The sequence below is a fragment of the Pleurotus ostreatus genome (assembly GCF_014466165.1).
Source record: "Pleurotus ostreatus strain PC9 chromosome Unknown scaffold_7, whole genome shotgun sequence".
NCBI classification, from domain to species: Eukaryota; Fungi; Basidiomycota; class Agaricomycetes; order Agaricales; family Pleurotaceae; genus Pleurotus; species Pleurotus ostreatus.
The window spans coordinates 1,287,055-1,302,355 of NW_023503162.1; the positions used below are offsets into that span (position 1 = coordinate 1,287,055).

General features: G+C 49.6%; 8 protein-coding genes across 8 annotated transcripts; 4 read left to right on the forward strand and 4 right to left on the reverse strand.

The window, feature by feature from the left end:
• Positions 1-52: 52 nt before the first annotated feature.
• TIM13 (protein translocase subunit) lies at positions 53-576 on the reverse strand (the record flags this gene model as incomplete). The annotated part of the gene is made up of 5 exons (XM_036779137.1): positions 53-120; positions 172-211; positions 280-348; positions 405-484; positions 540-576. The coding sequence occupies 5 exons, from the start codon at positions 574-576 to the stop codon at positions 53-55; spliced, it is 294 nt and encodes a 97-aa protein (XP_036628526.1).
• A 174-nt stretch (positions 577-750) lies between these two features.
• On the forward strand, positions 751-2,748 carry PC9H_009640 (uncharacterized protein; the record flags this gene model as incomplete). Its single annotated transcript, XM_036779138.1, has 7 exons — positions 751-881; positions 937-1,036; positions 1,160-1,342; positions 1,399-1,640; positions 1,699-1,765; positions 1,822-2,547; positions 2,599-2,748. The coding sequence occupies 7 exons, from the start codon at positions 751-753 to the stop codon at positions 2,746-2,748; spliced, it is 1,599 nt and encodes a 532-aa protein (XP_036628527.1).
• Positions 2,749-2,821: 73 nt separating this feature from the next.
• Positions 2,822-4,168, reverse strand: PRP18 (mRNA splicing protein prp18; the record flags this gene model as incomplete). Its single annotated transcript, XM_036779139.1, has 6 exons — positions 2,822-2,882; positions 2,941-3,039; positions 3,095-3,234; positions 3,291-3,388; positions 3,442-3,889; positions 3,950-4,168. 6 exons carry the CDS (start codon positions 4,166-4,168, stop codon positions 2,822-2,824), a joined length of 1,065 nt encoding a protein of 354 aa, XP_036628528.1.
• A 143-nt stretch (positions 4,169-4,311) lies between these two features.
• COX12 (Cytochrome c oxidase subunit 6B) lies at positions 4,312-4,840 on the forward strand (the record flags this gene model as incomplete). Its single annotated transcript, XM_036779140.1, has 6 exons — positions 4,312-4,337; positions 4,385-4,416; positions 4,470-4,503; positions 4,558-4,658; positions 4,719-4,726; positions 4,781-4,840. 6 exons carry the CDS (start codon positions 4,312-4,314, stop codon positions 4,838-4,840), a joined length of 261 nt encoding a protein of 86 aa, XP_036628529.1.
• Positions 4,841-5,214: 374 nt separating this feature from the next.
• Positions 5,215-7,148, forward strand: PC9H_009643 (uncharacterized protein; the record flags this gene model as incomplete). The annotated part of the gene is made up of 8 exons (XM_036779141.1): positions 5,215-5,496; positions 5,557-5,807; positions 5,866-5,968; positions 6,041-6,308; positions 6,370-6,439; positions 6,491-6,573; positions 6,623-6,808; positions 6,865-7,148. 8 exons carry the CDS (start codon positions 5,215-5,217, stop codon positions 7,146-7,148), a joined length of 1,527 nt encoding a protein of 508 aa, XP_036628530.1.
• Positions 7,149-7,354: 206 nt separating this feature from the next.
• PC9H_009644 (uncharacterized protein) lies at positions 7,355-8,635 on the forward strand (the record flags this gene model as incomplete). Its single annotated transcript, XM_036779142.1, has 4 exons — positions 7,355-7,660; positions 7,713-7,979; positions 8,033-8,197; positions 8,249-8,635. 4 exons carry the CDS (start codon positions 7,355-7,357, stop codon positions 8,633-8,635), a joined length of 1,125 nt encoding a protein of 374 aa, XP_036628531.1.
• Positions 8,636-8,778: 143 nt separating this feature from the next.
• PC9H_009645 (uncharacterized protein) lies at positions 8,779-11,891 on the reverse strand (the record flags this gene model as incomplete). The annotated part of the gene is made up of 11 exons (XM_036779143.1): positions 8,779-9,478; positions 9,539-10,301; positions 10,351-10,449; positions 10,499-10,556; positions 10,607-10,656; positions 10,712-10,834; positions 10,895-11,275; positions 11,329-11,357; positions 11,413-11,531; positions 11,585-11,772; positions 11,828-11,891. 11 exons carry the CDS (start codon positions 11,889-11,891, stop codon positions 8,779-8,781), a joined length of 2,574 nt encoding a protein of 857 aa, XP_036628532.1.
• Positions 11,892-12,212: 321 nt separating this feature from the next.
• On the reverse strand, positions 12,213-14,413 carry CHT1_3 (Chitinase 1; the record flags this gene model as incomplete). Its single annotated transcript, XM_036779144.1, has 13 exons — positions 12,213-12,547; positions 12,602-12,651; positions 12,707-12,735; positions 12,788-12,993; positions 13,047-13,234; positions 13,285-13,345; positions 13,393-13,490; positions 13,544-13,633; positions 13,689-13,933; positions 13,990-14,073; positions 14,129-14,207; positions 14,261-14,268; positions 14,324-14,413. 13 exons carry the CDS (start codon positions 14,411-14,413, stop codon positions 12,213-12,215), a joined length of 1,563 nt encoding a protein of 520 aa, XP_036628533.1.
• Between the last annotated feature and the right edge of the window lie 888 nt (positions 14,414-15,301).

The window sequence follows — 15,301 nt, forward strand, 5'->3', positions numbered from 1 at the left end:
AACATTAAATACGATGCGATGCGGGTGACTGAGTCTAAGGTATGGATATAAATCACTGGAACTGAGACCCGCTGCGCTCCTTGTTAATACGTCCAATGTATGCGCGGCTGCAGATATTGACTAGATCGTGTATCAGAAAGAAATTAAGTGGTTGAGAAGGGGAAGACTCACATGCTTCCATATATCTATCCAAGCACCTTGACAGACATGTCTACGAGAATCAATGTCAGATATTCGCGTGCCAACAATCATTACTACATTACTGCACCCGGTGCGTACCTGCTCCGAACTTGACAAGGAAGTGCCCGGCTTAGGGACACATTTGAGGTAGCATTTCTCATTAGTTTTCTGGCAAAACTGTTTCAGCACGCACACCGAGATCCCACGCGTTCCGAAGCCCATACGTTGATCAATTCTTGAGCATTGGCGAGGGCCACCTCACTTCGCACGGAGTCCATGAGAGCCTCTTTTCGCGAGGCCATGTCTGTTACGGTAGCGTCATTGGGACTGGTTTGCACAGCATACGAGAAAAAACTCACCAGCAGGCGACGACGAGGATTTGAAAAGGTCGGACATTTTTTGCAAAAAAAGGTGGAGGTTGAGGAAACCCGGAATGAACGATTCGCGTCGGAGGCTTTGAGCACTGCCGCATTTCGATCGAGGACTATTTGCTCCTGTTTCACGCTAAGGCTATCAACCTCAAGCGCTTATGATGGATTTTTACCAGCCACCACTGACTCAATCAGCTCAATGGGTGCTCGCGAGTCAACTGGGCGAAGCGGTGGTGAAGCCCAGGAAAACGATTCGGAATTGATCGACTATTATCAACTCTTAGAGATTGAAGAGTCCGCCACAGGCGATGAGATAAAAGCAAGCCATCCGTTTATGACCATAGATTATCAGTTAATGACCTACTATGTAGCGATCGTTCCGTAGACTTGCCTTGATACACCATCCAGACAAAAACCAGGATGATATCGAAGGCGCAACGAAGCGCTTTGCAGCTCTTCAACAAGCATATGAGGCGAGTGCCTGGGTACTCAAGCCGTAGGTGTATCAAACACTGACATAGAGATAACCGATAGGTCTTAAGCGATGAACAAGTACTTGTCAAATCATTTCCTTTAATGACGCCTCTCGCTCACCCACATCTAAGTAGGAACGTGCTTGGTATGACTCCCATAAAGCGCGTCTGATACCGGAGCCTGACGCTGAAACGGTGTTCGAGGGGATTCGGAAGGGTGCTCCTCCATCTCGCGCACGCGACCGAGGTCTAACTGTCCGCCATCTTGCACAATTCTTCGACGCTACGAAGTGGCCAGACTTTGACGATGGAGACAATGTAGACGCACTCTTATCCTTCCATGTTTGAGGAGTGAGCTGACGACCTCTATCCAGTCTTTCTTCACCATCTACCGAAACCTCTTCCATCGCCTTGCAAGTGAAGAGGCCATGTTTGCCGACCATGTTGAGTTTCCATCCTTTGGGTACTCTACTTGGCCTTGGGCCGCAGAGAAGAACGACTCTCCTGAAGCGGTCAGGCATTTTTACAATGGATGGATAAATTTCGCTACATCTAAAGATTTCGCTTGGATGGATCAGTGGAATCTTTCCGAAGCCCCAGATCGCCGCATCAGGAGGTATGCGCCGGTCTTTGATTCGGTGTACCCCGCCCACAACTGATTGATCCCGACCCAGGGCAATGGAGAAAGACAACAAGAAGGCCCGCGACAATGCCCGTAGAGAGTACAATGACACGATTCGTGTATTGATCCCCTCTCACTCTGTTCAGTTCCCAATCAATGCTAACCTGTCTTTTAGTCGCTAACGAAATTCCTGCGAAAGCGGGATCCACGGTACAAAGTACATCTGGCTACAAAGTCGCAGGCTTCTACACAACCCGCTGCTTCGGGCACCTCCACACCAAAGAAGCAGGCGACTTCCTGGGCCGACTACGTGGAACAAGACTGGCAGAAGATCAACAGGGAGCGTCACGATGCTGATTTGGACTGGGCGGCCGCAGAAACGGAGGACCCGGAAGAATGGGAATGTGTAGCTTGTAGGAAATTGTTTCGAAGTGAAGCTGCTTGGTCGAGCCATGAACGAAGCAAGAAGCATATGAAGGAGGTTGAACGCCTAAAACGGGAAATGCTTGCAGAGGACGAGGAGCTCGCCTTAGAGGAGACAGAACAGCTAGACGAATTGGAATCATTCAGCGAGCCAGATATTCCAGGAGATGAAGTTGATAACTCGGAAACGGGTGGCGAGAGCGCTTCTTTGGGAACTATTGACACCGCGCTCGAGGAGGCCGGACTACCAGTCCCAAGGCCGGATGAAGATTACTACACGCAAGCTGCACCACCCGCCGTCGAAGCGAGTATCCAGCATCCAACAATAAGCCCTGATGGAAACACCGACAACATTCCAACGAACGAGGGGGAAGAGACCCACGAAACTGTACCTACCAAGCGAGACAAGCGTCGAGCGCGTCAAGCAAAAAGGGCAGAGGCTCAGAAAGGAGAGGCCCCAAACCCTACTGATGCTCAAGTAAGTTCTTTTTAAACAGACGCGAATCTCCAAAGCTTACCCTCACCAAAGGTGCAGCATCGATGCAATATTTGTAAATCCGGTTTCCCGAGTAAGACAAAGTTGTTTTCGCATATCAAGGCTAGTGGTCATGCAGCAGCGACGCCTGAGTACAAGGATCCAAACCCAAATCCCAAAAAGACAAAGAAGGGGAAACGGTAGCTCCCAACAAATAATAGTAGACATGCAAGGATCAGCCGCGGTATATAGCCACTATAATACAGATATGCCTCAATCAACCCATTAACTGTGAGACATCTTCTGGAGGGTATTTCGTTTGGGAGAATGTGAGTAATCTAGGAGCAATCGCATTCGTTGAGCAACTACATAGTAATTCACACGAAAACTGCATACCTTTTGAGACTCTGAATATACTTCCGGCTCACTTCGTCATTCAACACATGCGCGACCTGGTCCGAGGAAATCTTTTCTCGGGCGGAACGTTCGTGAATACTAAAGGAAGAATAGATCATCAGGGTGGGTAGCAGGGAACAACTTCTAAACTTACCCAACCATAGTAACACCAATCGGCCAAGGTGCATTGCCGATGGACAGACGCAAATAGGCGTCGTTGGCCCTTTGGTATTGTCGTTTTTGCATGTGGTGCACAATTTCAGCCATACGGGCAAGCACGTCGGAAGCAAGCGACTAGTGAATGATCAATATCAATGACTTGATGGAGCAATGGAGGACGCCGGACAAACCCTTGAACGCAGTGCTTTAAATAACGGCTTCAGATACTGGGCTGATTGTACCTGCGTCGCGGCCGCGAGCTTTCCTTGGGTCGTGCGCTTGATGTGGTCTATCAGTGACAATAGTTAGCAATGAGGGTCGCATGAACGAATTCAAGCGTACCTGGGCGTTCGTCCATTGCCTCTTCCCATTCCTTCAGCGTGCGCTTCAAGGTGTAATAGATGATAGGGTAAAGCCTATCTGGGTCCGTTTTGAGCAAGTCCAAGTCCAGTACGCCCATGGACTGCGAATCTGTCTCATCCTTCTTCTTGCCCTTGGTCTTGCTCTTCAACTCCCTCTCCACGTTCTCCACGTCTTCGAGTGCCTTCTTAAAATCATTCTGACCTCCTTGCCGATCGTGACCCTTTTCTTCAATTAGTTCCAGCGCCCTGAGTCGTAGCCGTCTGTCCTTGTCCGACTCCCCGAAAAGTCTGATAGGTTGGCCCTTGACTCGAAGTCGACGTATCGTCTCCTCGTTCGAGATGCTGAATGATGACTCTGGCTTCGGTGATTCCGCGTCACGCACTGTGGAACCCTGAGCAGGTGACGCAGAGCGAGATGTAGGTGTCTGCTCTCCAGTGCCAAGTCAGACGAAGTTACCTATCATCAATGAGATTGGACATTCACATACTTGAGATTTGGCCAGATCCTGCGCTGCCTTCTTCTCCTGCGCTGCCTCACGAGCGGTTCGCTCAGCCTGTTCCTTCTCTTCGCGAGCTTTCCTTTCCTGCTCCTCCTTCATCTTCTCGATTTCCCCTCTGCGCATGTATTTTGTAGGTCGTGAGGCCAATATAGGGTCCTCAGTGAGTGCCTTTCTCTTCGTTGCAATTTCAGCTTTGAGGGCGTCCATAGTACTATGTCAGGAATCTAATGTCGTTGAGGTAAGGTTGCAGTATAAGTCCAGGTGCGCCTAGCCAGATATTGCTTACGTAACCATCCCTTCAACTGTCCGCCTTGGCCCGACATTGAGCGACCTTTCCTTCAACCACCATCATGTCCGAGTCTGCAGAAACCACCAGGTACTATTTCCGCTCTTTGCTAGAACTTATCCTCATGCAATTTGCAGCAAATATGTTCTCCAAACTGTTGGCTTCGATGGTTTGTCGTGCTGCATGCACCCGAACTTCGATGATGCTCACATGTAATTGCAGCCCGCTTCCCTAACACCAACCAGACCAGAAATTGGTGAGCCTACTACTTTCCACTGCTATGAGAGGACACTCTAAATGCCATCACCAGCTTCCAGAACTATACCGACTACTTCAAGTGTATAACCGCCAAGGGAGAGGACTTCGCCCCCTGCAAGCAATTCAAGAAGGCGTACAACTCCCTCTGCCCCAGTAAGTGACTTTATCCAATAGGATAGGATATATGTGACGGTTCTGACTTGCTTTGAATAGACGAATGGGTGAGTTGCTTCGCTACATATATCTTGATGCACTTTCGCTAACATATTCACTAGATTAGCAAATGGGATGATCAGCGAGAGAACGGCACCTTCCCCGCTTCTTTGGAGCCTTGATTACTTCTCTATCAAAGCTACATACACTTGGCTTTTGTCAACCGAGCTTGTAGCATGTTCGCAAAAGCAATTGGCTAGTATAATAGACGCACCAACTAAGTCAAGTCGTACAAGGTTGTTATATAGGGACATCCACATTGCAGGCTTGTCTCCTCGCGACGTGACTGAGTCAAAGGGCTTCCTTTACAGAACTTTGCATTCAAGTCCTCGACCTTTACTCCATTTAACACTTTGCACGCACGTCATGGAGGTCGTGTGGGTTTATTGAAGACGTCGGCAGACAATTATCATGCGTACTCTCCGGTCACCTGTCCACACTCCAGCATGTTGCCGTATAAATAACGGTTTAACCAAGGGACGTAATAAGTGGTCCCATGTACATCCTAGCGGCCCTCATCCTCTCAGGTGTCGGTGCCCTCGTATCTGGGCTGGGAACTGACTCTCCGCCATGCCGTTTCGCCACTGCAGAGTCTCAGAACTCTGTCCTCAATCAGCCTGACCGCTTCGCATGGGATCTTCTGTATTGGGAGGGGCAGTTTCATCAGAATAACGTCTCGTACAGCACGGAAAATGGAATGTCATTCGACGGCACACTGTTGGACCCACATAGCGGAATTGCCACTGTCAAGCACCCATTCAGCGCCGCCAGCAAAGAGGTAGTAGATCGCCCGATTTCCATGGAAGGCTAGATTTATCTGTTTTTTTTTTGTTTTTAGGCGTTGCAAGTTATGGTTTACACTCATGCCATCGCCGGTGATAAGCGAGCCGCAAGGTTCCTCTCTCCATTGGTCCCAGAGCTGGCGCCTCAGATCGCGTTAGATATTCTCTCCAAGAAACTCGCATCATGTCAGGAATTTAACAGCACATTTCCTGGGTTTGGTGGGTTTCTCCCATGGTTCACCCATGGTGACGTGCCGTTGCAACCTACGTGGGATTGGGTGAACCGTGTTCCTGCTCTTGACAATGGGTGTGTCCCAAATTGGTTCTAAGAAGATTTCACTGATGATGACTCCATGGACATAAAGAGAATTCATTTGGGCTATATATAGTGCTATCGAAGCACTCAACGCTCGAGGAGATCATCAGTCTCGGACTCTTGCTTCCGGGTGGCAAACGTACCTCAATTATGTTAAAAACCACGGTGAAACAAGTCGGTGCTCCACTCCGTTACTATCTAGATGCATACTAAAAGGTGAGTAGATATTCTATGCAGGCAACGGCCGAGTGTGCGCAGTTGTGACCATCGGGAATCAATCTCTTCCTGTCAACCATCCATCTCAGAAGTACACATGCGAGGGGAGTGGCTTACTCGACGACCCTTACGAAGGCGAACTGTTTACTTGGTTCCTTCATTTCTTCGGGGGACTAGGGTCTTCCGATAGGAATCAATTATGGGAGGTCAAAAGGCCGCAATTGGCCGCGGTCAATTATCAGTCTGAGGTTTACGAAAATATCACCGTCCAAAAAGGTTTTGTGTTGTTGGCCAGTTCTGGGAAGCATATGGCTGACTTGTCGTCTCTTGTCGTTAGGCTTTTGGTTTTCCAGCCACGAAAATTGGAAGTTTATGGAGATGCCATACCTTGATATCCCCTTGGTGCGGTACGACCTTCGGTACCTCTGAGGACCGTCCGCGAGTTTACTTCTCAGTAGGCGGGTGTATATGAACAATGAGAGAGCCCGCACATGCAACTCGAAGCTCACACGAAATCCCGGCATGTTCGCCAGCGTTAACAGTGAGTTTTCTCATCCCCGTAGACTGCGCTGTGCTGACCTGGTTCACAGACGTGACAGACGCCTCTGGAGAAATCACTGGCTACATTTCCAACACCGGCATACCCTCCATTTCTCGGCTTCCTGACCAAGAGCTAGATGTAATCACCCCCTACTCCGTCTTTCCGGTGATGCTTGTGGACCCTGCGATTGGACTTGTTTGGTGGAAAAATATGGTGGAAGGGAAAATGATGCAAAGTGGGTCCCCGCGCCCCGCTCAACAGCAACACAACAGCTTTATAATATTTAACCAGATCCGTACGGAAGCACAGAATCCACGCGCATAGACGGCACTGCTGTATCGTCTTTTGTAAGCTGGGATTCCAAGATTACAACGGTAAATGCTCTGCTTGGGGGTGTGCAGTCGTTCGTCGCCCGAAAAATGAAACGTGACGGAGTATACGGTGAATTCATCTCGATTACACGGATGGAATATTCTCGAGTATTTACTAATCTATCTGGCGAGGACGTCGCACTCTGCTTGCCTGATACCAGAGTTCCAGACGGTGGTCTGGTGGATTATACTTCATGTTCGTAGTTGTACTTCGTACATCGTGGTAACCTATTGCGCCATCACTAACTGCCAACATAAGATATACTAAAATACATACTTCATCTCCTGTGCTGCAGTCAATCGAGTGGAGTTCATTCGCCTGATGTTCCCCATGCTGCAGCCCACAATGTATAGACTGCCCTGGACCCATGCCAGGCGGTTGAGGTCCGGTTGGCAGCCCTATTACAACGATGTCCTCAACCATGACTACCTCCTACACTATACCCATGGTATACGATGAAGAACCTCCACACTCCGATCTACTCGTCATCCAAGGTGTTCAGCCATTCAATGCAGAGCCTCGTGCTCCAGCGTTGGTAGAATTTCCGTACACGCCAGAGGAGCTAGTATATTGCCGCAACCATGGTCCGGTGCGGGACTTCGATGACGATGCGTACCGCGTCACTGTCAAAGGCATAGTCGATAGAGAAGTTGTCCTCAGCATGAAGGCATTGCGAGAGGACTTCCCAAAAGTCCGAGTAATCGCAGCGCTGCAGGTGAGCCTCCAATGAAGGTGCGGTGAACGCTCACTTGACTTCAAGTAAAAAGTGCGCAGGGAACCGTCGCAAAGAGATGGGTGCCATCAAACCTGTTCATGGTGTCGCTTGGGGCGATGGGGTTATAGCCAACTGCAGTTGGAGTGGCGTGCGGCTTCGTGATATATTGAACCACACAGGTTTATCCGACAATAACGCCAACTTGCATGTGTGCTTTGCATCGTATGCAACTCTCTGCCAAGATGACGAGTATTATGGTGCCTCTGTGCCTCTCGATCATGCTCTCAACCAGGAAAACGAGGTGCTGCTAGCATACGAGGTTTCTTGCCACTAAGTTCATGAGTTTCTTGTGGCTAACAGGATATCCCTTAGATGAACGATGAACCGCTCTCCCCTGACCACGGTGGACCACTTCGAGTCGTGGTGCCGGGTTACCTAGGTGCTCGATGGGTCAAATGGGTGGACACCATCTCGGTGTCCTCGTCCGAGTCACCCAACTTTTACCAGCAACGGGACTACAAAGTCCTTCCACCAGATGTAAGTAGTTGCCCTAAAACTTACGACAGGTTGTCTTACGATACCTCATAGGTTGAATCGAAAGCGGCTGCTCAACCTCTTTGGCCTAAATACCCAGCAATGACATGCCTTCCGCTCAACACTGTTATTGGCTCTGTAACGAAACTTCCTTCTTCATCAGGGATCCTCGTCAAAGGCTATGCGATTGGAGGACCGGATGGCAACGTTGAATCGGTCGAAGTCTCTGTCGACAGTGGTGTATCGTGGGTTTCGGCGAGGATCACCTATCAAGAGGGACCCTGGAGCTGGGTGTTATGGGAGGCTACCGTAGCGAGCGCCGCAGACAAAGGACAGGTATTCAGCCGTGCCAAAGATGTGAAGGGAAATGTACAACCCAAAGAGGGGATTTGGAACCTCCGAGGCGTGGCTTTCAACGCTTGGGGACAAGGTTCATGGTGATCCATTTCCTTAGTTTCTTTTGTATGCTTGTCGAAACATCTTTACTGTGATTAATATTCCATACACATTCCGGGCAATAATTAGCGAAATATATACACGCATCCGCGAAATAGTGAATCCAGAATGAGGGTATATAGTAATGTCTAGTAGTAGATAGCGTAAGATCCAACTACTGGTCGATGGTCGCTCCGTCCTTCCAGTCGACGCATTGCTTTGTCATCGAGGGTATTATAACTGAGGCATATCACGTCGCCCTTCCTAGGGCGAATTGTGGTTTCGGAAGCGGTGAGCTGAGAAGGTGAAGAGGTATTGTGATCCCAAGTAAAAAATGCAGGCAGTAGCGACCGACGCTTTGGCGTACTGGCGCCCTTCGGTGTCTCATCTTTATGACTTTCAATCAAACCTTGGTTGGGGATTGGTGTGCCTAGTGGTCCCACCGGCACTGAGGCTCGCCTCTGTGGATGCTTTCGATCTTCGACAATCAGGGGCGGATCTGAGGCAACAGACATAGACCGACGTAAAGCCACGCCTTGGCGACCATGTCTAAGGACAAACGGCCACATTCCGGTTGGAGGTGGTAGATGCTCATGCGACACGGACTGGCGGGGGAGAGGGCTGGGGGGAGTTACAAAACGGGAGAACGGAGGGCTTGAGGGGAAAACTTCAGGAGATTGGTGGGCGTTGCTATCGAGGTGTGGTGTAATGGACGTGATCGTGGACCCGCGACTTCGACGTAGATTTGCCCAAAATTGTTGAACAAAACCACCCCTTCTGGGCTCCGGATCATCGGATTCCGGTAGTTCTTCTGGTTTGACGGTCGTCTTCCACAATATGCGATCACACCTAGAATTAACCGCACTATGAGGGCGTATGGTCAGAAGAAATTAACATGTTGACACTGACCAGCTTGGAACACGTTTCTTATGAGAAGAGTCGTATACGCCTTTATCCTCTTCGTCCCCGCTATCTTCTTCCATATCATTTCTCGAAGACCTAGCAGACAGCATCCGCGTCATTTCTGGTGGCTGGAGGAGACTCTTCCTGGCTAACGTGCTTTGCGACCTTTCTTCTGGAACACTGCCAACGGAAATATTGATGGATCCAATAGGGAGGCTAACACTGGTGCTCAAAGCATCTGCAATAGGTGGGGCGGGGGGTCGGGGTTGTAACGAGGGGGACTTCAGTGGCTTGTCGCCCATCGCAGGGCGGTGGGCTCGAGGCGACGCCAATAGAGCCAACCATTGCTCCTTAACTTTATGCGCAGCGATATGTAGTGAAACGCGGCGGCCAAACCGGAGACGCGTGGGAGACGAAGTCGAGGCGTCGCATTGGTCCTCATCCTCATCATCGACGTCCGAACCCCGGCGTGTATGTATGGATGTATAAGCGGACGAGGCAATGGATGCTCTGTCTCGAGCGTCCTCTCTGTCCTCCTGACGAGGTCTCTCGCGTTCGAGGTATCTCTCTTCAACCTCAGATAACATCGGTATTGCACTAGTCGAATAGCTAATCTTCTTCGATTTGTGCTTTGGTCGCTTAAGTGTCCGCAGAACATCGTATTTGAATGTTGGAGGAAAATCGATATTAGCCTCGTTGAACCCGACGAATGATTGCTTGGTTTCAAGCAACTGCCGAAGCTGGTCGAACGCAAGGGCGTTGGCGTAATCTGACATAAGTTATTTAGCAAGAATAAGAACTCAGAACGAACCATGTACCTTTATGCGATAGCAGCCAGTCTGCGTGGAGACGTGAAATATCCAGACGAAAATTTAGGTCCCCGAAAATGAAGGAATAGTCATATTTGTCCGTTATATCTTCATTATAGGTGAGCAGGGAATCGAAGTGTGTTGAATGCGAGTTCACCTTCAGCCACGGTCCTAGGATCATCAGGAGACAGGAAATCTTCTAACACTAACTCAGCCTGTGGCAAAGTTTGAATAAAATGAACGACCTCCAACGCACTGGATTTACCTTGATCTTGGCCAGGTTCGCTAGACGATAATTGATTTTCCCCTCATGGGCTGCGAGGGTACTAGCATAAGCTATAAATACTCCGAAGCGGGCACAAACACTCACCTGCGAGGTGCGCGTTGAGAAATAAGATAGTAATATTATTGATGTAGACGCTGACCGCAACGCCACCTTTATTGCCAACTCTGCCGCCGATTAAGCCGGCCTTTACATACGACTTGGACGCTCCTGAACATGAACCCTTCGTTATGACAAGCGAGATATCTAAAGTGGCCAGCAAAGACTGACCCTTGACCGAACTTCGAACATCGCGGTGGATATAAACAGCAATATAAAGACCCATTAACCTTTGCTTGATAAGCATAGTATAAGGTCCCTTCCGTATGTGGCCACTGGTGGTACTTGATGTGGGACTTTCGCATCGAGGAGCAGCAATCGGCGATCCACCACCATTGCAGAGCCAGTGCTCAACCATTGCCGTCCATCCGCTAGGTACATTCCCATTGTCGTTATCTGAGCTTTTGCGAGACTTCGGTGTATCATCCCCATCTTCGTCGTCTCCCTGTCTGTTGGAGTTGGCGGGTTCTAAGTCCTCTCGAAACTTGTCCCAATCCTTATCTTTATCCTTGTCTATCAGTTTGAAACCAGCGCCAAGGCCCATAGGTATTCCTGAACGCCTTAAGTTAGAGGAAACTGTGTTGCGAACACCATATAAACCTTACCTGACGACGATGGGCATTCTTGACCAGCTCTGGGGGAAAGGGATTGGTATTCACTTGAGAACTCCAATCGCTGAACTGACTTACACTACGACAATGTGGTAGGGGTGTACGTCTTCAAGAGGTAGATTGGGAAGCCCCGACGTCGATTCAGTTTTCGCTTTCGTGTACAGTGGTACTCTACCCAACAGTTCTTCAAGATTCCCCTGCAAGGTTATTCGTTGCAGCACGCAAAGATGCTGTCAAAAGTGAGACGTACCTTCGGAAGAGAATCATGCATATTCCAAGTCACTATTTTGATCTTTAGGGCTTGAGCAGCCCTCTGAGAAGGCTGCTTAGCCATCGCAGGTCCTGGCGGCCGTGGGGGAGGTTTCGCGTTTGGCGAATCATGCACGGCTCCCTGCTTCCCGACCAAGCTTTGAATACGGGCCAACACGGTTGATCTCCCTTATATATAGCATTCTGTCAGCATTCTGTGTATTGTATCGATGTTGACGCTTACTATGAGTGCCCTTGCGCCTTGGTGCAAGATCGACTGGAGGAGAGAGCGGCAAGGTTTCTGACATAATTGTAAAGCGGATGGAATTTCCTGGTCGCCAGACACGAGGGGTGTCTGGCACGAAAGGCAGAGGCCAGCGAAGCGGCAACACTCGCCAATTGTTTCAATGCATTCACTGTCAATTTGACATCAACAGTCGCGGTGATCAATGAAGTGCAACAGTGTGGATTACATAATTCAAATGGGAATACGGATCCATAAAGAGCTTCTTTCGATTGGAGTATTCCCTCAGAAACTCTTTGCATGATTATGAGTATTCAATTATATTCAAAAGCGCGGCCAAGACTACAAGTACATGAACCCTCCATAGATGCTTTCTATCGCGCATTTAATGCCTGAAAACCCTCGAATTAACAGTCCTGGGACTGCCCGTGGCATCTGTTTGAGCTGACGTCTGCACGACAGCCGCGGGGCCTGCTGGCTTGGCTTGCAATTCGGAAGCAGCCGTAGAAGGGAAATGAGGAAGGGCGGAAACATGGGAGATGGCAGGCGACTGGGGGGCTGCAGGGCCGGAAGACTTGCCCTGTGCTTTGGGGGCAGCCGTAACAACAGAATGAGAAAGCAAAGAAGAAACGTGGGATATGGCAAGCGACTGCGAAACATTGGCATGTGCACCAGCAAAGCTGCTGCAAGCCCCGTTGTCAGTCCACACCCCAGCGGCGCCTACAGGATCGAGGAAGTCAACCCAAAGTCTGTCTTTATCTTGCGAATACATACCACCAGGTGTATCAGCCTGCGACCACCATTTGGCCGTCCATAAGTGTCCGCTATAATTTGATGATGTAATGTTGCCAAGCCTCCATAGTTTGTGCGAAGACTTACTTGAAAACTACCTGGGAACCACCGATATACTACGCAAGATTTCAGGCATGTGAACGAACTGCAGGAGGAAGTAATACATACAGCAATGTTGGAAACCCACGAGGCGACACCAGCACAAGACCCAGTGCCGACTGTGGTAGTTGGTTGAGGAGTTGTCGCCGGGGGAGTTGTCGCCGGGCGCGTCGTAGTAGTCGTCGTAGGGGGAGGGGGAGGTGGGGCGGTAGTCCCTCCGCCACTACCGCTGGTCCTGATCGCGTTCTTGATGGCTCTATCAAAGCGATTGTTGGCTGTGACGAAAATGAATACTCGTCACATGCGAAGGTGAAGCCTTAAGGCATACCGAAAGCCTGCGAGGCGTCCCAAAGCATGATCCCGCCGAACGAAGAGAACTGGTTTCGTGTCTGTACTGCTATACTAGCCAAAGTGGCGGGGTCGACGTAGCCAGATCCTGCAGCAGTCGGTGCAGCAGGAGCTCCAATATAGATTTTGACATTGCGGTTCGGGGATACCGTCTTGGCCCAGTTATCCCTGCCATTGCTGTCATTAACGATTTCTTACAGAAGAAAGCCCGTTCATACCATTGGGCAAAGTTCCATGCATTAGGGTTGTTGAAGTTAGTCAAGCCGCAGAAGTTATTATCTGTCCAGAAATAAGCGAATGTCGCCTATATCATCACTCTCACTGACAGAATTGAACGTAAACAGCGTCGAAAGCGACAGCATTGAGGACGGCGCCCAAGAAGGCGTCTGGGAACGGGCACTGGGGCGCCGCAGTCACATAGTACCTGTAATGATAGTTGATCGCTGCTCCATCTATTATAACGAAACGCATGCTTACTTCTTACTGGCGCTATTGGTGTGTGTCCTAAGGCGGTTCACAAATGCAGCGAAACCAGTGCTTCCGCCACCCTCGATGTCTAAATCGATACTATTCTTCAATCAGCCACGAGTAACCTAGGAACTTCACCAAATCATCAACGCACCCATCCAGAACAGCATTGCCAAACGGCCTAGTTGAGCTACTCCCCCCGAGGAACAAATTCCAAATAGTGTCGGCAAATTGCTGGGCCTGAGCATCGGAGGAGAAAGATGCAGCACCCGTCGCGCCACCAAGACTGAGAGTGATGATCTTGCCTTTGGCCTGGCATGCCTGGATATCCGCCGCCATGAACGAGCAATTGGGTAATTCTGTCCCTGGGAAGACAGGGTTGTCATTGGTGTTACATGTCTACATACCCATCGAACGTCAGTGGCATCTTCATGTGAGTGGTGAGATGCGGTTACATTAGCCATGTTGATTGACGGCAAACCGCCCGATGCGAAGAAAACATGGAGGAAGGCTAAGGGGAACGCGTCGATAGAATCATCCTAGCAACGTGATTCGGTTCAGTAGATGTTCCCATTTCAAACCAATACACCTCACCTGACAATAGGTAGACAATGCCTTCTGCCAGTTTGCGGTATCGGAGTGGGTCGCGCCATAACTGTTCTGACCGTAGTAGCTGAAGACAGAACGATTCAATAAAGCACAACCAATTGAGAAGAAACCAGTTACACAGCAAGCTACACGAAAGAATGGTCAGTGCAACTTGAAATGGAAATAGTAATGAACGCGTACATTATCAGAGCGCGAATTGTCAAACGCGAGGGCCGAAGAAGCGAGGCACAGAGCAGCCGCAACTGCAACGCTGGAGATGAAACCGTACATATTGAGTAGCAAGGATTCGAAGTACCAGCGTGCTGGGTGAAGAAATGTAAGTGCATCCACCTCCTCTTATATGAAGACCAGCTTTAGCAGGACTGTCACCCGAGCCTATACACGGCCCCATTCGGCTCTTGTGCTGCATCAGGCTACGAGGATGCGACATGAGAATGGAACCACGAGTAGCAGGCTTCAAAAGAAGCTCCTTCAGTGTCAGGTAGGTCACGGTTCGGAATAACGTATCGCTCCATGCGTTTTTCGCTGAGCTGGCGATATATTTGTCAAAAAAGGAGGAAGACGTGATATTGTGACCCACGATAGACAATATGTAACATATGCATGGCAGCACTGCTCAGTGAGCCGACATGGTCCGACGAGCACGCACCATACTAATGCAGCTACAGTGCAAGTAAAGGAAGCGCTAACGCCTGACATAAAGAATATGCTCACATGGACCGTATATATATTGACGACAACGATGTTGAGCCGCCACGTCGAATTCAACGCCTAAAAGGCTGCATAAGGATCAGTCCCTATACGGTTGCGAGAAGCAACTTCTTATCGTGACGATAGCCGGTTGCGATGAACGAATTCAGAAAGGAGAACCCAGCGTCGCACATGGTCTATTCAGCGTGATGAGAAGAACTTGACATGATAGATTACCCCGAATTTACATCGTCGGCGAGCCCAGGAAGGACTTCGAAAGGAGATAGCAATGCCTATGCTTAAGATGTTCAACACGAGGAGAACTTGGGGGAAGTGACTGAGGTGTGGAATGAGACTATAGTATCTGCTTGCTTGATCCTGGCTAGCAGCCGAGTCGGCAGGAAGTGCATACTTAGAAAATGGCACCCCTCGGAGGCGGCTTAATCGGACGAGAGAAACACCGAAGAT